This window comes from Squalius cephalus (assembly GCF_949319135.1).
Source record: "Squalius cephalus genome assembly, chromosome: 25".
In the NCBI taxonomy this organism is placed as follows: Eukaryota; Metazoa; Chordata; class Actinopteri; order Cypriniformes; family Leuciscidae; genus Squalius; species Squalius cephalus.
Window position 1 is genome coordinate 5068338 of NC_137146.1, and position 27938 is coordinate 5096275.

A 27938-nucleotide genomic window follows, 5' to 3' on the forward strand; every position below is an offset into this window, starting at 1 on the left:
AATCAGCGGCGTCGGGTGGATAGGTGTTTTGTACTGCTGGTTCTCGGAGGCGCTGGAGGGTGGGGTGCGAGTCCACAAGCGCAGCTGGTTTGGTCGGATTTACTGTTGAGTTCACGGGTGAGTCGAGCTTATATCAGGCGCTGTCTTTAAACTAATTAATGTGATTTCGTTTTGAAGAGGTTTGTTTTTGCAATGGCTGGACTGAGCCTATGGGAAACCATAGATTCATGTTTAATTTTGTCATTAAGTTCAAAGATGATGCAGGCAGAGTAGCTCGTTAGCGTAGCACCAGCTGTTCGTTACTTTGAACTGCACTGATGATGGTCTCAACTTTGACCCTAAACTGTCACGTTATATGTTTTATGATGGCGTGGTTAATAAATGCATAATATTACTTCTGACACAAATTTGTACTGTTTTATTATTATTTTTCCTTTTGTAATTAACATGAAGTTGTTAATTTGCTAAGCACACTTCCTGTTCTTAGAGAAATATGTTTAGGATGCAAGGTGCAACTTCTTCATCAATGTTAGAGAATTAGTTCACATGTTGAACAAATTTGCACGAAGAAATAAAATATTAAATGGGCTGCAAAGCCATTTCCTGCCTTGAGGGGGGAAACAAGCAAACAAAAGACAATTGAACAGTCTGGTGCAATTAAAAATGCAGTAATCTGCAACACAAGGAGCTTAAAGACTGCATGTTTAACATTTCAGTGCTTCTTTAGAAACGTTTACCTGACCCACAGTCGGGTTCAAAAGTCTGAAAGCATTAGTTTGCATTTTCCCATTGCTAATTATATTATCAGCATGTGAAATTCATTTAAAAATGCATATGAATTTCAGCATGTTTTAGCACTGGAGCTGTCATGATCTCTAGCATGATTTCAGATCTTCTAAAGTACAACTAAATCTTCAGTGGAAGAAAAAAAATATGTACAAAGAGTCACATGATCAATGTCACTAATTTACTTTGATATTGATTTAATTTGGTTAATAGCCTACAGTAGTGGAGAATGTGACATGGAGAATACACACCATTATAATCTTCTCATTATAATTTATTGTAGCCTATATGACAGCACATTGCACTTAACTGTATTTTCCTTTGTTTTAAGTGATTCCAATCATATTTCAAGCAATTAAAAACCATAATGGTGAACAGAGCGCATCTGAAGTGTCTCAGCGGAAGAAAATAATCCATTATTTATCGGCTTTAATATATCGGCCACATTTTCTTATTGGGCCGATAACGATAACATTAAAAATAAACGTATATCGGCCGATACCGAAATGGTGGCCGATATATCGTCCATCCCTAAAAAAAGAAATAAAAATCAAGAAAGTTTTCACTGCGGTCTGACTTTTGGACCCCTAATTTAATTAATTCATTTATTTTTTGCTGACCAATAGTTTTTGTATTGTGCTATACAGTATTGATTAGTATATTGTCCAGGCTGATTAACTGGGCAATATTTGGCCATTTTTGAGATTACTGTATTATCATACCCACTTGATTATCATGTTATCAAGTTTCAAAACAATATCTGTTTTCACACTTGTATAAATGAAATATTGTGTAAAATAAGAAAGAGTTCATTTAATTTCAGCATGTGTACATTACATTTGCTAATTAAACAGTATTATTATCTTATATCAATATCCATATTATATCGAATCTAAACTGAATACTCAACCAGTAGTGCAGTAATATACATCCATAGACTGTATACATCTAATCTTTTGTAAGTTTTACGAAAAATATTTTTTTTGACGAATGTTCATTGTCCTGGCTCATTGAGTTTTGCTTCCTTCAGCTCACGTATATTTGTTCATCTGAATCCTATACTAATCAGCATATAGAACATCAACATATGTTTTCCGAAAATATCTTGTTTTTTTATCACATAGATGTTATGTGTGAATTACACTGTAAATCTACTCTAGATGTGATCATTTTCTATAGAGAAACTGTAGTGTAGTGTTGGTTTACTGTTTATATGAAGCCGTGTTGAAGAATGAGAAATATCCTCACTAATGTTTTTCCACTTGTAGTGTCACTTTGTTTAAAAGTACGAAACTTCTTTCATCAGAGTGACTAGACCTTTGCTCATGACCTGGATAGATTTATCTATCTGTTTTGACTCTAAAAAACATAGATTTGATTGATTGGAGAGACTACATTGTAAAGATGTCATACTATATACATTAACAAGAGCTATATCTAAACATTGTGTTGTGTATGTATATAATAAATAAAATCACAGCGCTCGTTGCAATGCAGAGAAGAATAATGAGCCATTGACCCGTCACATATATCTCATATATAAATATATATATGTATATATTATAATTGAGTCAGTCAGATTTTGTAATGCTTTGAAAGAAGTCTCTTCTGCTCACCAAGGCTGCATTTATTTGATCAGCAATACAGTAAAAACTATAATATATTGTGAAATAGTATTACAATTTAAAATGCCTTTTTTCTATTTGAATATATTTTAAAATGTAATTTATTTCTGTGATCAAAGCTGAATTTTCAGCATCATTACTTTATGATTACAGTCTTCAGTGTCACATGATCCTTCAGAAATCATTCAGATTTGCTGCTCAAGAATTATTTTTTTATTTTTATTAATGTCATCATATTATTATTTCCAGACTTTATTTGTGCGTAAAGAGCAGGTCGACCTAAATTTAGCAGGAAAGATAAACAGTTTAGTCATATATTGGAATATCTGTGCCAACCCATATCATGTTTATGAACACATTTTTTTAACCCTTGCATGAAATGTGAACTAATATATCACAATAAAAAGTATGGACAAATGTTATGCCAAGATGCAGGTCTGTCTTTAGAAGACACCTAGGAGTTTTTTTCCTAGGTCCTATGAGGAGCGATGACCTCTAAGGTATATTAATAAATATAATGCATCATATATAACTTATAATTATGTATTTAGGAAGAGGCTAAATTACTCCAACAACCTGGCTCAAATGTGAAGTACCCCTCCCAAAGTCACATGACTGTAGTTCCGTGAATCACCTGTGAAGTCGCTGTTGAGCCAGAGAGACACACATCCATATTACTTACACACACACATACACACACAGGATTTACACTGAGAACATTAAGCAGGCAGACGGCAGGGAACATCCCCGACGTCCCTTTCCTAGTCCGTTCGAGTATTTCACAGAGCCAAATGCCCGGTCCGACCCAAGCTCTGTCCCCCAATGGAGAGAACAACAACGACATCATTCCGGATAACAACGGCACCAACATCATTCCCTACAGAAAGAACACAGTGCGCGGAGAGCGCGCCTACAGGTACACCACTGCCATTACCATCCGCCGGCCGCTTTACAAAGAAAACCCGCTTTAAACGAGCTACTATCAATGCATTCAGCCGAAAATATCAAGATCATTCGTTTAAATCCATGCATTTCCAATGCACTCGCTCTGGGAACCCCAAACTCCCATTATGGCTGCGTTATATCTACCGTTACTGGTGGGGCTTTTCCTGAGCCAGCTATGGCGTTTTCCCGATGGTGCAATCATCAAGAAACCATGTTAAAAGCTTTTTAGGGAACGCGTTCGTGCTTTGAGGGCTTTCCCCAAACATTATGCATATGTTTTAGGATGTATGTATGTTGGGATGTAGGCTGACAGGGTGCTTTCCCAGGTTTTGACAGTGCATGGCCTGTATGTTCACGAAGCAGTCAGCCATTGCGTAATGTAATTCATTTCATCCTAACCCCAAAATGTGTTCAGATTGTCGGTTGTGTCGTGCCTAATACTAGGTAATATTTCGTGCATGAGTAAAAGAAAAAAAAAAAATGCTTCGGTGTTTTACGGGACTATAAACATGTTTTAGGGTTGATGGCTTTTGTTGACAGTGATTTTTTTTCCCTCCCCCTTCATTCCAACATCTCTCTAAACTGTTTATCTTCCCTGCTAAATTTAGATGAATCTGCTCTTTAGGCACAAAAGCACTTATGTCTGGAAATGCAATGCGCTTTTAAGCTCATTAAAGCCAGGAGAAATTAATAAGGAGGTGGATTTGTCATCCTGGAGAGAGTTTTAAAAGAAATCCTGAATAAGAGATGTGGGTTTTCTTGAGGGATTCGGTTCGTTATTCATATGATGCACTAGGATTTCAAGGGAAATGGGATTGATGGGATTGGCTTCAGTCAGTTGTTTGAATTAGGTTACTTTATTACAAACACGTTGAGATGATCTTTGATATGTTCTTATGCTTAATTGTGATATTTTAGAACTGGATGTGTACAGACAGTGTTAATTTGTTGTAGTTTTTTAATTATTATTATTTAACAATCAGTTTGTACTTGGGATTCATTATATTTCAGGACCATGTCCATTATAATCTGATTCATTTTCAGTGCTTGTGAATTTTTTTTTGTGTGTGTGTGTGATTATTTTTGCTATCATAAAATTATTAAAGAGATGTCCCACTGTTTAACTTTCTAAAAAAAATAATCTATCTGTGTATTATGAAGTTGCCTAAATTAATTTAAACATTGGAACATTGATTTTACATTGACAAGACTGATGTAAGAGTTTAGTTTGCTATTATTTATTTTTAGACAAAATAGTTCAGATTTTTAGTACCGGTCATAAATAGGTTTTCAGCCATAACAGGAAATTAATTATCAACTTATATCATGTTGGCAAGAATTTTAATATTGGTGCGTCCCTAGTTTGTTTTACTCAAATAAATTGTTTTGTGCTAAACTGAGACACAAGTTTCAGTAGAGGACACAAAAAAGGCTTTTTATTAAATGTATAGGCTGTCTGCTTTAACATCAGAAACTGTTCTGAGAAGGAAAATGACTGTATTTGTACATTAAAAAGTAATTGAACCTTTTTCATTAGAATTTTTGACATACACAATTGTGTATGAGAACAAAGAAAGCTCAAAAGCTTCTGTTTAGCACTGTGGAGTGCTCTGTCTGTCGCCTATATACCATGATATTTACTTGCTAGTTGACATTAGGATCATGTTACACCGTGTTTACAGGCAACACTAGGCATTGCTAGATAGCAGGAAAAGTTCAGTAAAGAGAATAAATTCAGTAACATGTAAATCATAAGCCATTAGAAATATTCCATACGCTTAGAAACGTGTTGGAGTTGCACGGTTTCATATTTTTAGTCACAGAGCATTATATAGTGCGCAGACTAAAGGCCCGTTCACACCAAGGACGCTAACAATAAAGATATGCTTCTAAAAATCGTTCTACTAAAAGCACATCACAACTGTAACGAGAACGGCGCAGAGAAGCAATATTGTTGGAATCACTTTTTTTCCAGCTGATAAGCCATAAAAGCATTGACAGCCAATCAGAATCCACATGACTTCAAAGAGCTGAAGCATTTAAAGCGGCAGAGGACAAAACTGTGGACTCTAATATAGTAATCTTAATAGTTATCATTCTTGGTGTGAACGGGAATTAAACTAGACTTGGTAAATCCTCTTGTTATAGTGTTCTGTAAGTAGTATGCGTTGGGAATTGTTCAGTCAATAGCAGAGCTGATAGTGACGTCCAGACTTAGAGCTGTCCTTCACTACATCTGCACATGATTCAGATGATGATGATGATGATGTGTCTCGTCCACAGCTGGGGGATGGCGGTCAACGTGTATTCTACCTCAATCACCCAGGAGACTATGAGCAGGCATGACATCACGGCCTGGGTGAACGATCTGGTCAGTCTAAACTACACTAAAGTGGAGCAGCTGTCATCAGGTATTTGAACCTCCCAACTTAAACTACCACTGACACTCATTAGACACAAAGACCAATAATCCCACAGGATTTACACTAAGGCGTTTCGCTAGTGCCCGTCTGCTCGGCCGTAGGGCGGCTGCTGCTACCTTTAAACATTTGTGTTACGCGTTCGTCTGCTCTGTGAAGCTGTTGTAAATTCTCAGCTGCTTTAGGTAAAACAGCCATGATTTATAAATCTGGGAATAGAGTAAATCACTTTAAATACATTAAATGAGAACTTCTTTATAACAGCCAAAATAACAAACTAACAAAAAGACATGTAAAGCTTTGCGTCGTCTAATAATAGTGTTTGTACCAGGGTTTTTATATTGATCTAAAACCATTTTAAAAAATCATTACTTGAAATAAAATTGATTTTATTTCTAAAATGACTAAAACTGAAATAAAAACGGATTAACTATTAATAGTCTAATTTAATGTGTCTAAATGGAAAATATATAGAAATGATTAAAAATAATAACTATAGTAGTATCTCTGATACTAAAATAACACTGGTTTATAGCGTTAAATGTATTGTGTGCGATGTTACATGGTATATTTAATTTTAAACAATTTTATCTAATCCTTTTATAATTATTATACATGCCATTTTTTATGATTGTCTAATGTTTTTCATGAGACTACATGGAGATTTTTCATACCACAGGACTATTTAAATAGCTAAAAGGTCATCTAACAAATAAAAAGTTTCCTTAGATTAATTTGAATCAAAAATATTATTTGTCAACTACTCGTTTAGTCCTCATCTTTCATCAAGTACTTTTACTTTAATCTGAAATGACTACGTTACTTTTGATGGCCGCTATGATTAAGTGTCGTTTACATCTATTTAATTAGTTGTTTGAAATTCAATCAGGTGAAATTCTCGATCAGTTCAATCCTTTGTGTGATTTTAGTTTGACAGAGAAATGGGATTTCTGAAGGAATTTGATGAACGTTAAAAAAGGAATTATTTTGGTGAATGGTAAATATAGGCTAATAAACCCCAATAATTAAGCTAAAAAATACTGACATTGCACACATAGCATTATTTATATTTGTAAATATAGGCTAATGTATAAGTAGTTTATAGTTTTGGGATATACAGACCCTTTCCAAAAAAATAGAATATCATGGAAAAGTTGCTTTATTTCCATAATTCCATTCAAAACGTTAAACTTCCATAGATGATAGATTCAGGGCCCACAACTTAAAACGATTTCAAGTATTTAGTTGTTTATTTGTACATAATTTGGGCTTCCAGCTCATAAAACCCACGAAAACAGGATTTCAAAAAATATTACATGAAATCCCACAGTAATTACACAGTGATACCATGGTCATTGAACCAGGTTTTGGTTATTTTGGCAGTGTGGGTGCAAATCCTGCTGGAAAATGAAGGAAGCATGAAGTGCTCTGGAAATGTCCTGGTAGACGGCTGCGTTGACTCTGGATTTAATAAAGCACAGTGGACCAAAGTCCTCTTTTCTGATGAGAGCAAATTTTGCATCTCATTTGGAAACCAAGGTCCCAGAGTCTGGAGGAAGAATGGAGAGGCACACAATCCAAGATGCTTGAAGTCCAGTGTGAAGTTTCCACAGTCTGTGTTGGTTTGGGGAGCCATGTCATCGGCTGGTGTTGGTCCACTCAACGCAGCCGTCTACCAGGACATTTCCAGAGCACTTCATGCTTCCTTAATTTTCCAGCAGGATTTGCACTGGCCCACACTGCCAAAAGAACCAAAACCTGGTTCAATGACCATGGTATCACTGTGTAATTACTGTGTGATTTCATGTAATATTCTAATTTTTTGAAATCCTGTTTTCGTGGGTTTTATGAGCTGGAAGCCCAAATTATGTACAAATAAACAACTAAATACTTGAAATCGTTTCAGTTGTGGGCCCTGAATCTATAATCTATGGAAGTTTAACGTTTTGAATGGAATTATGGAAATAAATCAACTTTTCCATGATATTCTAATTTTTTGGAAAGGGTCTGTATATCCTTACCAGGTAATTGTGATTAACAGACCTAGAAAAGTCATGGAAATTTATGAAATCTTAAAAAATATGATTCAATAATAAATGACAAATTCTTATATCTTAATAAATATAGTTATTTTCTAGTTAAACAGTTTGCTCTGCTCGAAAATAGGACTAAATGTTTTTCTTTGGTCCGGACCAAGCGAACCGAACTGTGAACACACCCTTTTTAAATGTTTTATGTTATGAATTTGTAAATTCCAAGGATTGTTATGAGCTCCACCAATATCTATAAAATGATTCTAATCTTTATCCATTAATCATGCAATTGAGTCATTAAAAGTCATCTGTCGAAATTTGTTTGAACGTTGACTAGTGATATCAAACAGTGATATCTTTGCGACATAAGACTTCTCTGCTTTAGCATGACATCACATGGAGCTTAATTTAGCTCAGCATAAGCACAGTTCAGGCCAGATGTATTTAAAGATCTCAGAGACACCGAATATCCTCTGGAACGGGTCCAGGTCTACCTAGACGGGCTGAAGACATTGATTTACATGACGTTGCACTGGCTTTTTAAATTACGTCCTTGGAGTCAAATGCATCCTCCCTTTTAAGCGCCCTTGTTTTAGTTCTTCTGATTGAGCAGATTAAGTTTACTTCAGAGGAAATTCCACTATTAGATGAACGTGAAACTGAATCTAAATCTGGTTGAAAGTTTTGGAGATGTGAAAGATGCAGAATGAGTCCTACAGATTGTCTTGTCAGCAAAACCTTGTTCGCCCAGCGAATCATTTGCGCATGACGTTACAGGAGCAGCGTACTGCCAGTTCATGGACATGCTGTTTCCCGGCTGTATCAGTCTTAAGAAGGTGAAATTCCAGGCCAAGCTGGAGCATGAATACATCCACAACTTCAAACTCCTGCAGGCCTCCTTCAAGAGGATGAATGTTGACAAGGTGAGACGAGCATGAGGGCGTTGCGCTTGCACTATAACCGCTGAACGGACCACAGCATTGGGTTACGGAAGTATAATCTGATCAAAATCACCAGAGGAAAGTACATTTTTTAGCATGAAAGAAAGTTGTGGTTTTATCTGATAAGAAAATGCATGACAGACCCCAAAAACCCCAGGACTGTTTTTTTTCCATTTCCCAAAAAACAATGCTGTTTTACAACGCGTAAAAGGCTAAAACCACTTATTTGATGAGATTTAAGAGATTTCAACCACACATTGAAGTTCACTTGAGATTTGAAGTTACTATTTCAATAATCGAACAACTCATTCAAGTGCTCACGGTTCACTGATGTCGGTTAATTGTCACATGATGTGCAGGTAAACAAATGTTTTCTAAAATTTATTTTTATCATTTTTTATGATAAAATAGATTTTCAATTAGTATTTTTAATGGTTTCATTAATTATTAGCACCAATTCCCTGCATTTCCCACCAGGAAACCCCAGAGTTTTGCAAACCCAAGTTTTAACTAAATAACTATAAATCATCTGTATTTGTTAAGTAGATTTATTTATTTTTTATTTTCACATTTAAGGTCCTTGCACACTGAGTCTGAAGTTTTCGCATGCATTTTTTCGTATTCGTGATTCAGTGGCTCTGAATTGTCAAAACACCATTCAAAATGCTTGCTACTGATGCGAAAAACGCCGAAAATCGAACCCGATCCAATTTTTTTTATGACGGACGAAAGTTTCGTAGGCAGTGTGTAAGTGTGTGTAATGTCGGACGCGAATGTGCAAAGGCCTTTACACTCACATCCCGTTCCCCTTCCTCTCAGATTATCCCTGTGGAGAAGCTCGTCAAGGGGCGATTTCAAGACAACCTGGACTTCATTCAGTGGTTCAAGAAGTTCTTCGACGCCAACTACGACGGGAAGGAGTACGACCCGGTCCAGGCCAGACAGGGCCAGGATGCCATTCCCCCTCCAGATCCCGGGGAGCAGATCTTCAACCTGCCAAAGAAATCCCTCCATGCCGCCTGCTCTCCCACCGCAGGTCTGTTCGGGCTGCTCGTCATTCATTAACAATCATAATTAATCAACTGGCAAATTGACATCTACTAAATGTCGAGCCTCCTGCATCATGGCATCTGTTAACTTGTGTGCAGGAGCTACTAGATCAGCCAGTTCAACTCCTAAATCCTCCACCTCCACCTCCACCTCCCGACCCTCCTCTGCCAAAAAGATTCCTGTGATGTCATCGACACCCGCTAAGGGAGAGAAGGAGCTGGAAGCCCAAGTAACACAACTAGGCGAACAGGTGGACACCCCTAACCCTATTAACACTATTAAACTCTTTAAATAGACTGTTTGAGCAATCAAGAACGTAATAGCTGTAAGTACTAAACGAGACCGTGAGGTAAGATGCTATTTTAGTAGATCAAGATTTTTGTCTGAATGTATTCTTGCATTGATTTTAGCCTTGATACTTGATACTTTACTTAGCTTTTTAAGCATTTAGTGAGCTAGATGGGATTTTTGGGCATCGAAGCCTATATTCCTAGACAGCATATAGTGTGCCGTTTTCCTTCTTCCTTCATCTTTCTCATCTTTTTAGATCTTATTACGACATAGGCATCTTTCAACATGATAGGCATCTTTCTAGATCTTGCGACATCATAGGCACCTTTCTAGATGTTCTTATCCTTTTTCGACATCATACTCATCTTTTTAGATCCTCTTACAACATCATAGGCATCTTTCTAGATCTCACTATATCATAAGAATCTTTTTAGATCTCTTTATGACATCATAGGCATCTTTTTAGATCTCTCTATGACATCATAGGCATCTTTCTAGATCTCTTTATGACATCATAGGCATCTTTTTAGATCTCTTTATGACATCAGGCATCTTTTTAGATCTCTTTATGACATCATAGGCATCTTTTTAGATCTCTATGACATCAGGCATCTTTTTAGATCTCTTTATGACATCATAGGCATCTTTTTAGATCTCTCTATTACATCATAGGCATCTTTCTAGATCTCTTTATGACATCATAGGCATCTTTTTAGATCTCTTTATGACATCAGGCATCTTTTTAGATCTCTTTATGACATCAGGCATCTTTTTAGATCTCTTTATGACATCATAGGCATCTTTTTAGATCTCTCTATGACATCATAGGCATCTTTCTAGATCTCTTTATGACATCATAGGCATCTTTTTAGATCTCTATGACATCAGGCATCTTTTTAGATCTCTTTATGACATCATAGGCATTTTTCTAGATCTCTTTATGACATCATAGGGATCTTTCTAGATCTCTTTATGACATCATAGGCATCTTTCTAGATCTCCTTATGACATCATAGGCATCTTTAGATCTCTTTATGACATAGGCATCTTTTTAGATCTCTTTATGACATCATAGGCATTATTCTAGATCTCTTTATGACATCATAGGGATCTTTCTAGATCTCTATGACATCATAGGCATCTTTCTAGATCTCCTTATGACATCATAGGCATCTTTAGATCTCTTTATGACATAGGCATCTTTTTAGATCTCTTTATGACATCATAGGCATTATTCTAGATCTCTTTATGACATCATAGGCATCTTTCTAGATCTCCTTATGACATCATAGGCATCTTTAGATCTCTTTATGACATCATAGGCATGTTTTTAGATCTCTCTATGACATCATAGGCATATTTAGATCTCTTTATGACATCATAGGTTTCTTTCTAGATGTTCTTACGACATCATAGGCATCTTTTTAGATCTTACGACAGGCATCTTTCTAATATTCTTTCTTACGAGGGAACCTAGTGAACTTTATTCTGGGCTGTCTCTGCATTTTTGGACTTGCTAACCTTGACAGCTTTTTTTTGTTTTAACATGTGCTGTTAATCTAGACAGCGTTTTTGGCCATCAAATCCTGAATTCCTAGACAGCAATTTGCTGTTTTATGCATTTTTTTTAAATATCATAAGCTGTTGACCTATAAAGCATTTTTGGCTTTGTTAGACATAACTTTTTGAAATCATTTGCATCAAGGCTTTCATTAATAAAAAAGTAATGCATTGTTAATTATGTACAATAAACAAGTAAAGGACTTTTATTGGATCATACAAATTAATTAAATTCTGAAAAGGCTGCTAAAACAGGAAGTAGAAGTGCATATACTCAATGGAGAATCATGTTGTTTAGAAGCATGTCTATAAAGCGATAACCAGCTTTTACTGTCCATTTACAGCAGAAGCATTCTGAACTGTTGTGTCTCCCACTGCTGTAGCTCAATACATTAAAGCTAGCACTAGAAGGAGTGGAGAAGGAGCGGGATTTCTACTTCGGGAAGCTGAGAGAGGTGGAGCTGTTGTGTCAGGATCACGGCCAGGACAACGGGCCCTTCGTGGAGAGACTCATGGAAGTGCTGTACTCAGCAGACGACCAGGTTAGTACTTCCTGTGGGAAGCACAGTGAGCATACACTTTATATGTGTGTTTATATATTGTACTTTTCTGTTTTTTATTTTTACTTTCAATAAAACATCAACTTTTATTATTATTATTATTATTAAGCATCACACCTATTTATGTATGTGTGTGTTTATTACATTACTTTTTTTGCTCTAATATTGTCTTTTAATAAAACATCACCTTTTATTATTATTATTATTATTATTATTATTAAGCGTCACACCCATTTATGTATGTGTGTGTTTATTACATTACTTTTTTTGCTCTAATATTGTCTTTTAATAAAACATCACCTTTTATTATTATTATTATTATTATTATTATTATTAATAATAAGCATCACACCTATTTATGTATGTGTGTGTTTATTACATTACTTTTTTTGCTCTAATATTGTCTTTTAATAAAACATCACCTTTTATTATTATTATTATTAAGCGTCACACCCATTTATGTGTGTATTTATTACATTACTTTTTTTTTGCTCTTTTGTCTTTTAATAAAACATTACACCTTTTATTATAATTTTCTTCTTTTAATAAAACCACACCATTTATTGTTGTTTTATTATTATTTAATATTTTCTTATTATAAGACAACACAACTTTCTTTTTTATGTATGCATTCATTCATTCATTCATTTTACTTTTTTTTTTTTTTTGGTCATATTCCAAACTAATGTAGCATTTTCCCTCGATGTCCACTTATGATTTTGGACGAGGTCCAAAAAACGGTCATAATTCAGTTTTTCTTTGTTGTTTCTTCTGACAATCAGAATTAAACAGGCTATTTTTCTATAAATGACCTGTTATTGTTAACATACTGCATACTACTACTTTAGTTCAAACTTTAAATCAATATTGAATAGATGTACATCAAATGGGTCATAACTTCATAAGTATGATTCATAAGTAAGAAGGACCCATTTGATCTTGTTTTCTGTGCCATGACCCCTTCACATCCAGTGCTTCTGTCGCATATGTAGTGCAGTTTGTCACGATTCATAACACTAAATGAAAGATATGTTGTTAAACTACTATACTAGGATGAACTGACATTATCTAAAATGCCAAGCTCCCCCTAAATAACTAACAAACAACTGTGTGTGTGTGTGCGCAGGAGGCCAGCGGTGAGGAACATGAGGCTCCGGCTCAGGAGGAGGACGTTCCTGACGACACACAGGACGAATACTGAACACACATGCACTCAGTCAGAAAACTACTTTGGGTTCACTTTCTCAAACTCATGACGGTTTATTTCTCATTTGCTCTGGTGGTGAAGAAGTGAGACAAAGTGGCCAAATATTCAAAGGTGTCTTTTGTCCAATTTTAGTTTTCTTCATTAGCCCTGTTTAATTGCATCATGACTATTATGAACATGTATCTGACAGCAGCTTAAATGGTGAATCTTGTCCGTGTAAAGCCCTTGATAACGACCACTGCGCAGCAACCACGTTTGGTTTTTACTTTACCATACTTTTTCCATCTCACTACACCGATGAAAGAAAATTGATTTCTTAAGCCGTTTGTTTTTAGATGCGACATCAAATCATACAATTTTAAAATACTGCAATAAGAGTAGTTTAAAGAGCTACCAATACCATTTGTGAAATAAAACCTCCAGTTAGATTCCTTACAAAAACTCACCATTGGTTACTATAGTAAATTTTGCATTGGAATATAATGCATACGGAAACGTTATTCTGTTTTTCACCTTATTAGATTATATACAGTATATATATATAATTTTTTTATTTTGGCTAAATGGGTCTCAACTTCGCAGAGGTGGAAGCCAATCACAGTGTTTGATAGGAAGCATTTCATTTGAACTGTGCAATCGGTATTCTGTGTCTAAACATGTTTAACTTTATATGTACAGTAAAGAAACGGCCATCATCTGAAGAAAACAATGCATATTGAAGAATTTTTTTAACTGTCGTTCTAAAGCACAGGTTTTAGCGTAAGATCCTCTGAACAGAAAACATTCTCGTGATCTCCTGATACTCGTCAATATTCTCCACAGGTCAACGCTTATGTCATTTATTATTGTGTACAATGGAAAGGAATGTAAACATATGTACTGTTAATAATTATAAATAGACAATGTTTTTTTTTTATTTCCCTCACAGTATCTCCCCTTATGCATTCCCCAAATGTGTTGCATGTTTGCATTTTATTTGTGAATAACTTGACCTGCTTTTTACATATTTAATAAAAAAGAAGAAAAAAAAAACCTAACTATGTTAAATGTTTTTTTGTTTTTTTTATGTTTAACTTGCTGTTTTAAATCTCTGAAGATATGGATAGACTTGCACTAATAAAACCCTTTCATTTTCAAAAGGAAGAAATTATTGGTTTTTATTATGAATAAGTTGCCATTTATTTAGGGTAAAACGATTCGTTTTGTCCACTATTGTAGACATGCTTTATTTAATATCTATGAGATTATGCATACCACTGTTTTAAGTGGTTTAAATATCTTACATGGGACACCAACAACATTTCTTAAATATCAAATGAGGATGTGGTCATTAAAATAATAGAAATATACAAAATATACAACTCCTGAGACTCTCTTAAGGGGATTTAAAAAAATAAATAACACTTTTTCATAACAGCTGACATCAACATGTTTTATGGAAAAGGGAACATTAGGCATATTATTTTCAGTTAGTATTTTATTGATTTTCAATTTATTTTCATATGAACAAACGTCTTAAGAGAACAGAGTAGGATGTCTTTGAAAAGAAAAAGTGTTTGTTCGTTCATAATGATGATAAAAACCATTGCATCGATTTTGTACTATGTATTTATGTATTATTTTGGCAGCTTTGGAGTTCCATAATGCAGTAGCAGTGCTGAGCCTGCGAGCGTTACATGACTCTGATGACCGCCAGGTGTCAGTAGCGCGCAGCATAATAAACTAAAAGAGCGGGAGAGACGAACCGAAGAAGAAACTGACCGTGCAGTTTAGCGAACTACAGCCCAACAATGTAAACAGTTATAATAAGCCTTGTTTGAGGAAAATTTAAGTTATAACATGATGGCCAAGGTAAGCGATCAATAAAACACTTTGTAAACACACTTTCTCAAACTTTGTAGATGTTTGGGAGAACCACTTGTATACTTTTATTCGCTGTCATTCCATTCGAAGTGGATTTATCCACTAACGTTACACAACATGCAGAAGTAACGTTAATGAAAACTCCGTAGAACTAGTAATATAAATCACAAAATTAAGCTAGAGATAGAAAAACTAAAGCGACCAATATATTAATATACATATACATTTTCAGTAAAAAATTGACACACCTAACTTAACTTATTCTGTATTAATATTTTCCATATTTTAGATAAATAGCTGTCATGCAAACTGAAATAACATACGTTGTAAATTATGTAGTGACCATAATGTTAATCAAATAAAATCAAAACAAACTTATTTTCCAGTAACCTCCCTTTGTCTTACTTAACAAAAAAAATGTAAAGTGAACTATTTTATATAACACTCACCTAAAGGATTATTAGGAACACCATACTAATACTGTGTTTGACCCCCTTTCGCCTTCAGAACTGCCTTAATTCTACGTGGCATTGATTCAACAAGGTGCTGAAAGCATTCTTTAGAAATGTTGGCCCATATTGATAGGATAGCATCTTGCAGTTGATGGAGATTTGTGGGATGCACATCCAGGGCACGAAGCTCCCGTTCCACCACATCCCAAAGATGCTCTATTGGGTTGAGATCTGGTGACTGTGGGGGCCATTTTAGTACAGTGAACTCATTGTCATGTTCAAGAAACCAATTTGAAATGATTCGAGCTTTGTGACATGGTGCATTATCCTGCTGGAAGTAGCCATCAGAGGATGGGTACATGGTGGTCATAAAGGGATGGACATGGTCAGAAACAATGCTCAGGTAGGCCGTGGCATTTAAACGATGCCCAATTGGCACTAAGGGGCCTAAAGTGTGCCAAGAAAACATCCCCCACACCATTACACCACCACCACCAGCCTGCACAGTGTAACAAGGCATGATGGATCCATGTTCTCATTCTGTTTAGGCCAAATTCTGACTCTACCATCTGAATGTCTCAACAGAAATCGAGACTCATCAGACCAGGCAACATTTTTCCAGTCTTCAACTGTCCAATTTTGGTGAGCTCGTGCAAATTGTAGCCTCTTTTTCCTATTTGTAGTGGAGATGAGTGGTACCCGGTGGGGTCTTCTGCTGTTGTAGCCCATCCGCCTCAAGGTTGTGCATGTTGTGGCTTCACAAATGCTTTGCTGCATACCTCGGTTGTAACGAGTGGTTATTTCAGTCAAAGTTGCTCTTCTATCAGCTTGAATCAGTCGGCCCATTCTCCTCTGACCTCTAGCATCAACAAGGCATTTTAGCCCACAGGACTGCCGCATACTGGATGTTTTTCCCTTTTCACACCATTCTTTGTAAACCCTAGAAATGGTTGTGCGTGAAAATCCCAGTAACTGAGCAGATTGTGAAATACTCAGATCGGCCCGTCTGGCACCAACAACCATGCCACGCTCAAAATTGCTTAAATCACCTTTCTTTCCCATTCTGACATTCAGTTTGGAGTTCAGGAGATTGTCTTGACCAGGACCACACCCCTAAATGCATTGAAGCAACTGCAATGTGATTGGTTGATTAGATAATTGCATTAATGAGAAATTGAACAGGTGTTCCTAATAATCCTTTAGGTGAGTGTATATATACATACATATATATATATATATATATATATATATATATATATATATATATATATATATATATATATATATATATATATATATATATAATCCATATCCATATCCATGTTTGTGTGTATGTGGTTTCAGCGTAAGAGAAACCTGGACATGAGGTGTGTGTTATTCCCAGACGATTTGAAGGACACTTTCAGAAAGGCGGGAAAACCCTCTGCCAGAACATCCACTCCTGCCACCAAGAGCTGGGAGAGATGCGGGGACAGTTTCCTGGACACATCTGTCGTCCAGGTGTGTTACGCTACGTAGACCTCACGTCGTGCTATTGCTCTTCTACACACATGCACTGAACGTCGTGTGTTTGTATTTCAGAAGCTGCAAACATCAGAGAAGAAGAGCAGAAATGCACATAATGTGGCGCTGGCGTCTGTTTCTGGTAACACAACCAATTGATCAATCTATAAAGTGTGAAATTAATAGTCATTCAGAGATTCATAATTAGATGAGAAGTGCAACAATATCATCAATAAGATATTCTGTTCCATATATTTAGACTACTATTAAATTTAGGGCTTGGTAAGATAAAAAAAAAAAAAATGTTTTTGGGAAAAAAAGTCTTGATTTTTTTTTGTTTGTTGGTAAAACTAATATTATGAAGTATTATTTCAATTTAATACATATTAATATGTTTTCTATTTGAATATATTTTAAAATGTAATTTTTTCCTGTGATCAAAGCTGAATTTTCAGCATCATTACTCCAGTCTTCAGTGTCACATGATCCTTCAGAAATCATTCTAATATGATGATTTGCTGCTCAAGAAACATTTATTATTATGATCAATGTTGAAATCATTTGTGCTGCTTCATATTTTTAAGGATTCTATTATAAATAGGAAGTTCAAAAGAACAGCATTTATTTGAAATAGAAATCTTTTGTGATAACTTAAATGCGTCCTTGTTGAATAAATGTATTGATTTAAGGGAAAAGAGATGCTGGTACAGATGAACCGGTTCACATTGCCTGGAGCTCCAGTGAAGAGGAAGAAGCAGACAATGATAGTCATCCTCCTCCTCGACTGACTGTCACACAGGCACCACATCGGCCCAGAGCGCACAAACAACATCCTGTTGACTATCACAGGAGTCTGCGGATGTTCAGCACTGGCGTAGGTGAGAACAGAGTTGCTTTTGATGATGAATTGTTATGCAATGGTCTAGAGGTACAGGGGTCTAACATTTAAAATTGAGTGGTGTGCTGTACAAAGACCCACAAGTCCATATGAATACCGTGCAATAAGCGGATACATTTATTCAGTACAAAAAGGAAATAGGTAAGAGTGAAGCAAAAACACCCACAAAGAATATAAATATATATACAGTGGTTATTTACATTAATTTGTAGGATTAACAATACTACAAGGAGGAAGAGGGGACGCGGGCGGCGCCAAAGAAAAGAAAATAATAAAACCAAACGAAGTCTGACTTTAACCTAACTAAGAAAAATTAAGAAAGAAAAGAAATAAGTCTACATGACGCCCTAACTGATCTTCACTGACTAATCTAAAACCAAAAGTACATGGGGTGGCACTTGCCCCTAACCTAATGTACCAACACAAATTGAAACCTCTACGTGTTGCAGTGTATGTCACGTGACATTCTTACCTGTCCGCCTCTTCCAGGCCTAGTAACATACCGTGTGAACACTGTACAAACTATGTTACATACAAAGGGGAAGAATGTCACGTGACATTCTTACCTGTCCGCCTCTTCCAGGCCTAGTAACATACCGTGTGAACACTGTACAAACTATGTTACATACAAAGGGGAAGAAACGAATACAAGAATGGCTTTTAAACATACACTTAAGTCAAGCAACACAAACAAAAGGGTTTACAACAATAAACAGGATAATGTGGGAAAATAACGGACATCGACAAAAAGCAGCGTCTCTAGAGAGAGGTCCGGCGTGCTCTTTTATCTGAGGTCATCTTTTCCCATTGGCGATAGACTTCAGCGGCTGATGAAAATTGACAGACTACTGGACCAATCACTGGTACCTAAGAAAGTGAAAGTAAACTAGAAAAGCGGGGAGAGAAACAAAGAAAAACACGCACACGCAACACAAGGACGTAACAGTATGAATACACCAGGAGTTTAATTTGACCCGTAGTTTCAGGGTTCAACAATAAGGGTGGCTTGCTGGCCCAAGGCGAGTGTGACAGGGTTTTGGGCCATCATGTATGCATATTTTTGATCATGTACGCATATTTTTGCTTTGCACAATTTAAAACGTTGTGAATTTTGCTTGTCAACTAGGTTAAATTATCTGACTGGCTACATTGCCATCATTTTCTAGGTGTTTATGGAACTCATGGCTGTCTTAGAGTTGCCTTCTATAATTTCTGGCTATTATTGAAAATTGTCTTTTTAAAGTAAAAATAGTTTAATAGGGAAATGTAAAAAAAAAAAATCAAGATTTTTTAAATAATTTAAAATAAATGTAATAATTATAAATCAAACATTAGAAATGTAAAATTATGAATCTAAAAAAAAAAGTATAATTAAATAAATGGCATGTAAAAATTTGAACTACTATCCTGAACATTGCAAGCAACAAAAAAAAGATCCTTACTCTTTTAAATACATATGTTGAATCATAAAATGAACAATATCAGATGAAATCCCAAAAAATACAATATGCAGTTGCTCTAGATGGCAGAATTTAATAGAAGTTAGCTTGGCTGTAGTAAAGAATATAGTTTTGATTTCCTTATATCAGCATTCCTTATTATTTCTTAGTTAAAGAGTATTAAAGTTCATATTACTCAAACAAGTGTAGTGTGATTATTACTTGATAAGTGCTATCAGGAATGTGGAATGATGTAAAAATGTTCTCGTACAATCAAAACTTTGCGGTTGCAGTTCTAGATGTTCATAACTGTAGTTTAATATGTAATCCAGATAACACATGACATTATCTGCTGCATTTCCCTCAGAGACAGATGACCTGCCCTCTATTGATTCAGACAGCGAATTAGAGGAGGACAATTCAGAGGACAATTCAGCTTCAAAAGAGCACAGTGACTTTCTAAATCCTGTTCCGGTAAGTCAAGTCAAGTCACTTTCATTTATATAGCGCTTTTAACAATATAGATGGTTTCAAAGCAGCTTTACAGTGATAATAGGAAATTACAGTGACAGAGATTGTTTTGGCTTTACAGCAGCTCTAGAATAAAGTCATTGTCCAGCTAAAGTTAGTTTTGATTGATTGATTCACTTCCGTTACAAAGATCAATAGTTATTAACTTAGGGGCCGCTAACACGACACCGTTCTAACAGAAAACACTCGAAACGTATAGTTTTACATTGGCAGAATAATTTTACATGTATTAAAAGTAATTTCATGTTAACTTTAAAAGAAGAACACAAATATTTTTTAATGGGGGGAAAAAGGAAAATATTAAAAGACAGATTTAAGGAGAGAAATGTGATCGGGTGAGATATATAGGCACACGGTTGTTCAGTAGGGGGCGCTAGGATTCCTCGAATGAGACGTCTTAAGCGCTCACCAAGGTTCTCAATGTCCCTGCTCCTTTTAGGACTGACCTTTGGCTCAAATATTTATTTGCAACCTTACTTGGTATTAGTTTATTAATATTTGGCATTTTATGTCACTCAAGTCATCTGATTATAAGATCAAATGTGGCTCAATGTCATATTATTTTCCAAAACAACATGACACATGAAATGAAATAATAATAAGACATTACTTTAATGTAATTAATGCTTGTCTAACTCAGATCTGTTGTTTTGCCAGTGCACACAATGCGTCTAATTTCCCCTCTGCATCTTATAATGGTATATTGTGACCTGGTTTCACAGACAAGGCTTAGATTAAGCCAGGATTAGGCCTTAGTTCAATTAGGGCATTTAAGTAGCTTTTATAAACATGCCTTAGAAAAAAACATTACTGGTGTGCATCTTGAGACTAAACAATGACATTGACACATTTTAAGATATTTTAGTGCAAGTTGCTTTTAGTTAAAACAGCTTAAACATGCATTTTAGCCTGGGATAGGCTTAAGCTTTGTCTGTGAAACCAGCCATATGTGTAGTACATATTATCTGAAAGCCGAAGTGAAGTAGTCTTAGACATGCTAAATGAAATAAAGCTAAATGAAGTATCTTTAGATTAGATTAGATTTAGATTAGAAATATACCCTTCATCATTAAAGGCATTAGTTCACCCAATAATGAAATTTCTGTCAGTAATTACTCACCCTCATGTTGTTCCAACCCCGTAAGACTTTCGTTCATCTTCAGAACACAAATTAAGATATTTTTGATTAAATCTGAGAGCTGTCTCACTCCTCCATAGGCTTCTATGTTATTGAAGCTTGCTGGCCCAGAAAGTTAGTAAAGACAACGTTTAAAATAGTCCAAGTGACTACAGTGGCTCAACCTTAAGTTGATCAAGCGATGAGAATACTTTTTGTGCGCAAAAAAACAAACAAAAATAACAATTTTATTCAACTATTAATTTTCTTCTGTGTGGGCCTCTGTGTGAGTTCACGTAGTGTAACAGCGCAGCGCTTCTGGGTTGTACGTCACACACATCACACACATGACCAGCGTCGGCCAATAGTGAGCATACGTTCTGACGTACAACACAGAAGCGCTGCGCTGTTACACTACGTGAACTCACTCAGAGGTCTCCGATTTAATCAAAAATATCTTAATTTGTGTTCTGAAGATGAACGAAAGTCTTACGGGGTTGGAACAACATGAGGGTGAGTGATTACTAGGGCTGGACCCGAATATTCGAATAATCGTTCGGTGGGTTGGTATTCGATTTGAAAATTTGACATTCAAATATTTTTTTTTTTTTTTTTTGCACACCTGGGATCCCCCGCGAAACGGTTCTCATTCGCGCTTGAATAAGGCCGGCGACTCACTGGCTGCGTGGCGTGTCCGTTTTTATTTCGGCTCCCATGTTAACAGGTTGGAGTTTGCACACTGCCTGCGTGAAACACGCGTCTCAGGCGCGGCTCGAGCCACGCGGAAAATGCGTGAATGCTAGAAATAGAACCGGAGTTTGTATGGACCGAAGTGCATGCCTGAGCTTGTGTTTTGGGTTAAAGGAGAACTCCGGTCAATTTTAACATTGAGCTCATTTTTTTGTAAATTTGGAGTGCTGTCAGTACAGAGAACAACGACAAAAATCGGTGTTGCCTACACCGTGTTATCCTCTTTTTAAAATTTGCACCCTGTTGACTTCAATGGGGCAAGTTTTAAACCTGCTTTTAGCCTCTTAACATCCTTGATGTGTCATTACAAGTGCACAGGTCATGTGAGTGATTCCTTTAGAGTGAACACGGTGAATCTGACTACAGTAGATGTGAAAGATAAGAATAAAAATGATAATAATTCAGCCAGCGCTCATACCTGTATTTACATCCTGTTTTCGGTCAAAGTCCAAAGTAGTCGATTGTCGAGTTCACGCGCATGATCATAGGTAACTAAACCTATGCGCGTGAACTCGACAATCGACTACTGTGGACTTCAACCGAAAACAGGATGTAAATACAGGTATGTGCGCTGGCTGAATTATTATCATTTTTATTCTTATCTTTCACATCTACTGCAGTCAGATTCACTCGTGTTCACTCTGAAGGAATCACTCACATTGGCTTACTGACAGCTTTGACACACAACATGAGGGCGCGCCGCAGAGGATAATGGGTAATTCGCGAAACGGAAACCCATCTATAGGAACTCCCCGTGACGTTAGTGTACGCTGATGACCGAACGCACGCAAAACACCAGCACCCGCCATTTTTAAAACAGCTAGAATGTAAACACACAGATTATAGCCTATATATTTACTCCATAAACGAACTATACAAACATGGAAAACAGTGATAGATGGGTCTCTAAACCTTTATGCTGAAGAGAAAATCCAATGCAACTTTGAGGGGACCAAGTCAAACATGATTATGTATTTCTGCCCAGCTAGCAACACTGGACATCAACCACACGGCATAGGCTAATGACCTTTTTTTTTCATATACTGTCTACTTTCTATAACAGTTCTATCTAATAACATATTAAACAGTACTGTTAGACAGATCGCTAACTAATAAACACAGAGAATGCGAGCATTGTTTGCTCTGGCGTTCTCAGCGCCGCCAAAATAAAGGTCCGTCGCGCCGTCAAAATAAAAGTCACCGTGCTTGCGTCACTCCCTTACCCCTCCTACCAGTTCCTATGGCCACTTGGCCAGTGCGAACGCAGACAGCAAAACCGAGTTTGGGGGAGAGTAGTTCTTAGAACTGTTTAGAAGTGGACAGTTCCTAGAACTAAGTTCCTGTAACTACTTGGTCGGAAAGCGGCTATTTACTCACCCTCATACGGCTTTCGTGAGAAATGTCTCAGTATTCGAAGAATGTTACAACTGCTTTTGTCTATACAAAGAAAGTCAGTGGGGTCCAAAACATCATTGGATCCCTTTGACTTTCATTGAATGGACAAAAGCATTTGCAACATTCTTCCAAAATATCCAAATTCTTTTGTGTTCAAGTCATGCAGTTTTGGGAATGACAAAATGGTGAGTGAATGATGAATTTTCATTTTGGGATGAACCATTTCAAATATATCCTGATTTAATGTTTTAGGACAGGAACGTTATTCCCAACATCTGTGTCATCAGGCATGACATCATGAAGTAGTTTACCTTATGCTAGTGATCTTTGACCATGATTATCATAATTCATCATGATGCATTGTGTTGCCAGTAATCGTGACATGAACTGCAATTCCATTCAGACTGTGCTGGCTTCTAGATAGTTCCAGATATGATTGTAAAGTGCTTTGGGTGTACCGTAGAACATAGTAAAGTGCTAATTAAATGATTCATTCATTCATTCATTCATTCATACATTCTGCTTCCTGGAAGGGCAGTGATAGGCAAGTTTGTCATGTTAAAGAGATGTTATCCAGAACTGTACTGTCTAATTAATAGTTTGCATCACATCACACATTGTTTAAACATTCAAAAGTTTCCTTGTAGTTTAGTCTGTTTTTTTGGCATAGATCCAAATAATAATTCAATAACACCCAAGATACAGATTCAGATTTTTAGAGTTCCTTTGTCATCGGAAATGCTTGGGTCATCGGATAAAAAAAGAATTAACCTAACCCTAATAATAAATATATTTATTTAAAAATTAATTACATTTAAAACATAATATAAAATGTTAATATAAAAAAAAAAAAAAAATGATATAAATAATTCAATCATTAATTATTCAATATGAAATATTACTCACAGAAAAAAAAATGCAGTTGTTTCAGATCATGTTTATCTTTGTGAGTGAACCCGTATTTAATATATTTCTTTAAATAATATTTTCTTTTAACCTTTGTTTTGTTCATGGTTTCTGAGGATGAGGGTATGTCACTGAACCTGTCCATGCTGTCATCTATATTGTTTATCTATCATTGCCAAACGACAGGTGAATTTGTGCCAAAATGACAGAGTTTGATTGAATGCCTTTGACGTCAACAACAGAAGAATTATGTGCATTTAACATTGTATTTTTAATGTTTTTTTCTGCTGATCAGAACGGACCAGTTTTTTTGGGGGATAAAAAGAAAAAGTTGAGAATCACTAATGTAAAACATCTTTTAAACATTATTTTTGAATTTCCTCAAGGTGACACTAAGGGTTTGAATGAATGATGCTGAAACGTCTGTCAGCCTCGGTCTCATCCAGATCACAGCTATGTTTAGCACTTACTCCCATGCCTCCTTTTTAAAGTGTATTTTAAATCAGCCCTGCTTCCTGGATTCAAGATTGAAACCATTTGTTTAAAAAAAAAATGATTGTTTACTTGCCCGGCTTTCACAGAAAAATCGCTTTGGGTCCATTTACAGGAAGAGTGGAAAAAACACATGCGTCTAGACATAATGTGTTTATTGCACAATAATTGTCTTAATTTCTCAATTTACTACACCTTTGTTTCTACCCATAATCGATTTCCTTATTTCTTCCTGCAATTGCAAATCAATCTCGGGCGTCCTTGGCGCTGACACGCTTTTCTGTGGCCTGGCACCCTCTCCGTTCAGCTCCGTGATCGTCCTGTTCCCGCTGGTTTGGGAACTGCCCCTATATGACGTATCTGCAATGATAGATTTGATAGAGCGAAAAGTTTGTGTACTCCTCCATTCATTTTGAGCCAGTGCAGGGTGAACACATTTTTGAGCCCGGGCCAGGAACATAGTGTACTGCAGAGAGAGAGAGAGAGAGCGAGAGAGAGCGCGTGTAGTGCACTGTTCGCTGGCAGGCTGCCCTGCAGGGTCAAGTTGATTCAAATAAAAGAGTGTGTAGGCTGTTTGGCGGGCTGGAATGCCGTTCGTGTCTCCACATGACAAGGAGGCAGCCGATTTTTTTCCACGAGAAAACCAGTTTGTGACAATGCAGCCACACAAACACTCTCACACACAAAACCCCCTCCCATTCCTATACATCTGTCTTTTACGACCTGTCATACGGTAAATGACTCGTATATCACATATCATCGGGTCTCATGACGGCCCTGGTCTTATCTACAGGTCTATCTTTGGAATTTATCTTCTCTGTCTTTGTCTATTGTTTGCTTGAGGGTGTGTGCTTTGTCAGGGCTGGATGTCCCTCGTCACATCTCACAGATTGACTTGTAGATTTTCCCATAATGCATTTGGAATCAATTCTTTCATTTTCACAAACGGTTGTAGAATTTGCTTGTGTCACAGCACGGGGTCTGTTTACATCTGACCACTTCATGCGCTTTCTCTGATCGGATAGCTTTGATTTCCCAGTGTTCGGTCCACAACAGAGCATGAGAAAAATGCATATATGGATAACGTGTTCCTCTGGACTGTCTATGGAAAAGTTTATATATATATATATACAAATAAATAAATAAATATATACACTGCCGTTCAAAAGTTTGAGATCAGTAATATTTTTGATGTTTTTAAAATAAGTATTTTCTGCTCACCAAGGCTGCATTTATTTGATAAAAAACAGTAATATTGTTAAATATTATGACCATTTAAATAACTGTTTTCTATTTTAATATATTTTAAAATGTAATTTATTCCTGTGATCAAAGCTGAATTTTCAGCATCATTACTCCAGTCTTCAGTGTCACATGATCCTTCAGAAATCATTCTAAAATGCTGATTTGATGCTCAAAAAACATATTTTCATACTTATTATCAGTGTTGAAAACAGTTATGGACATTTTTTTTCAGGATTCTTTGATGAATAGAAAGTTCTATCTGAAATGTAACATTATAAATGTCTTTACTGTAACTTTTGATCAATTTAAATGCATCATTGCTGAATAAAATGATTGATTTATTTTATTTCTTCCCCTCCAAAAACAATTCTCACTGACCCCAAACTTTTGAACGGCGGTCTATAATGTTACAAAAGCTTTCTGTTTCAGATAAATGCTGTTCTTTTGAACTTTATATGTATATACCGTTTAGATTCAGTCTTTCTATATATTAAGAAAATCTCTAGTTCATCGTTGAATGTAAGTCTTTGACATTTTATTTTTTACTCCTGTTTTGTCGCCGATTTATTATTTATTTGAAGAAACCCTTAACCCTAAGTATGAGCAATAATACCAGTGATTCTTGCCTTAGCGAACACCAATACTCACAAAGCCAGTGATTTTAGATGTAGTAACTAAAAGGCAAGTGTCGTACGTAGGAAGAATGGGTAGGAGTTGCGTGTGGATTCAGAGATCAGTGGCAGTACTTAAGAAGAGTGATTCAAAGCCTTTTCCAGAGGCCAGAGGTTGAAATGAATGCAGTGCTGGATAGGCAGACACGTAGACCCTTTGGGAATTACCATATGTGCAGCAGGATAGATTTAATGGGAGATCACTTAGTTCTTGTTTTGTTTTGTTTTTGCATCCCACCTTTGCCCTTCTCACTTATTTTCTTCTCTAGCATGCATGTGAAATGTGAATTTGAATGATGATTGTGTTGTACAAGGTGCTGGCTCATAGATATTCAGATTTTTGGCTTTGTTTTGGTGGCCCTTAGCCATCTGTAATGACTTGTTTTTGTTCATTTTTAAGGCTCAGCTTAATACTGTGTTGGCTTTCATATCACAGCATGATGTTTTTGTGTGTGTGAATAAGGTGAAAACACAGGCTGCCATATTTTTGTAACACCTGTTTTGTCCATAATTTGACTTTGTCACCATGGCGGCAGCCTGCCAGGCGGCGTCACTCAGGTACCATAATTTGTGTAATTGTGAACCGAGAGTTTGAAGAGATTGAAGGGTGTATTGTATTCCTTAAAAGTCTTTGGAAACTTTCAATTGCAATATTATGTCAATGTTATTAAGGCTTGCATTCCTGAAATCAGTTCCTCTGTGGGTTTATCGCTGTGACTTTGCACTTTTAATGTTCATTTTATAGTCAAACATTAAAGGGATAGTTCACTCAAAAATGAAAATGTTGTCATCATTTACTCACCATCAAGTTGTTTCAAACCTGTATGAATTTCTTTCTTCTGCTGAACACAAAAGAAGATATTTTGAAGAATGTTGGTAACCAGAGAGTTGATGGACCCCATTATTCTTTTTCCATACTTTGGAAGTCAATGGGGTCCATAAACTGTCTGGTTGCCAACATTCTTCAAAATATCTTCTTTTGTGTTCAGCAGAAGAAAGACATTCATACAGGTTTGGAACAACTTAAAGGACAAGTTCGGTATTTTACACTTAAAGCCCTGTTTACAGATCGTTTCTGATGAAATAGAACGGTTAAGATTAAAATTTGGACACATGCTGCTGTCCCGAGAATTTTAGGTTTCTTTCGCTTTCCCCAAAACCTCTAGAATGGGTGTATAGGTGCACTGGAACAATCCTTCATAAAACGCATTAAACTTTCGTTTACAAAGACGTGAAACTCACCGAGTGGTCAGGGTGG

General features: G+C 36.2%; 2 protein-coding genes across 3 annotated transcripts; both read left to right on the top strand.

The window, feature by feature from the left end:
* The first annotated feature begins 37 nt into the window (after positions 1-37).
* On the top strand, positions 38-14553 carry mapre2 (microtubule-associated protein, RP/EB family, member 2). Of its 2 annotated transcripts, none has more exons than XM_079863098.1 (7): positions 38-117; positions 5640-5767; positions 8587-8732; positions 9570-9786; positions 9899-10050; positions 12035-12193; positions 13338-14553. In XM_079863098.1, the coding sequence occupies exons 2-7, from the start codon at positions 5647-5649 to the stop codon at positions 13410-13412; spliced, it is 870 nt and encodes a 289-aa protein (XP_079719224.1). In that variant the 5' UTR covers positions 38-117; positions 5640-5646; the 3' UTR covers positions 13413-14553. The 2 variants fall into 2 exon arrangements, with proteins under 2 accessions (XP_079719224.1, XP_079719223.1); XM_079863097.1 differs by lacking the exon at positions 38-117 and adding an exon at positions 3052-3327.
* Positions 14554-15148: 595 nt separating this feature from the next.
* On the top strand, positions 15149-21691 carry LOC307153561 (uncharacterized protein). Its single transcript, XM_079863102.1, has 5 exons — positions 15149-15269; positions 17078-17233; positions 17315-17378; positions 17926-18114; positions 19941-21691. The coding sequence occupies exons 1-5, from the start codon at positions 15258-15260 to the stop codon at positions 20078-20080; spliced, it is 561 nt and encodes a 186-aa protein (XP_079719228.1). The 5' UTR covers positions 15149-15257; the 3' UTR covers positions 20081-21691.
* Positions 21692-27938: the final 6247 nt, after the last annotated feature.

What these genes read in the sequence shown, in the direction of transcription:
- LOC307153561 (XM_079863102.1), top strand. An exon ending in GGCGCTGGCGTCTGTTTCTG is followed by an intron (nt 17,379 to 17,925) that starts GTAACACAACCA and finishes TATTGATTTAAG; the next exon opens with GGAAAAGAGATGCTGGTACA. An exon ending in GATGTTCAGCACTGGCGTAG is followed by an intron (nt 18,115 to 19,940) that starts GTGAGAACAGAG and finishes CATTTCCCTCAG; the next exon opens with AGACAGATGACCTGCCCTCT.
- mapre2 (XM_079863097.1), top strand. Translation starts at nt 3,203, where the DNA reads ATGCCCGGTCCGACCCAAGCTCTGTCCCCCAATGGAGAGAACAACAAC. An exon ending in CGCGGAGAGCGCGCCTACAG is followed by an intron (nt 3,328 to 5,639) that starts GTACACCACTGC and finishes TCTCGTCCACAG; the next exon opens with CTGGGGGATGGCGGTCAACG. An exon ending in TAACACAACTAGGCGAACAG is followed by an intron (nt 10,051 to 12,034) that starts GTGGACACCCCT and finishes CCACTGCTGTAG; the next exon opens with CTCAATACATTAAAGCTAGC.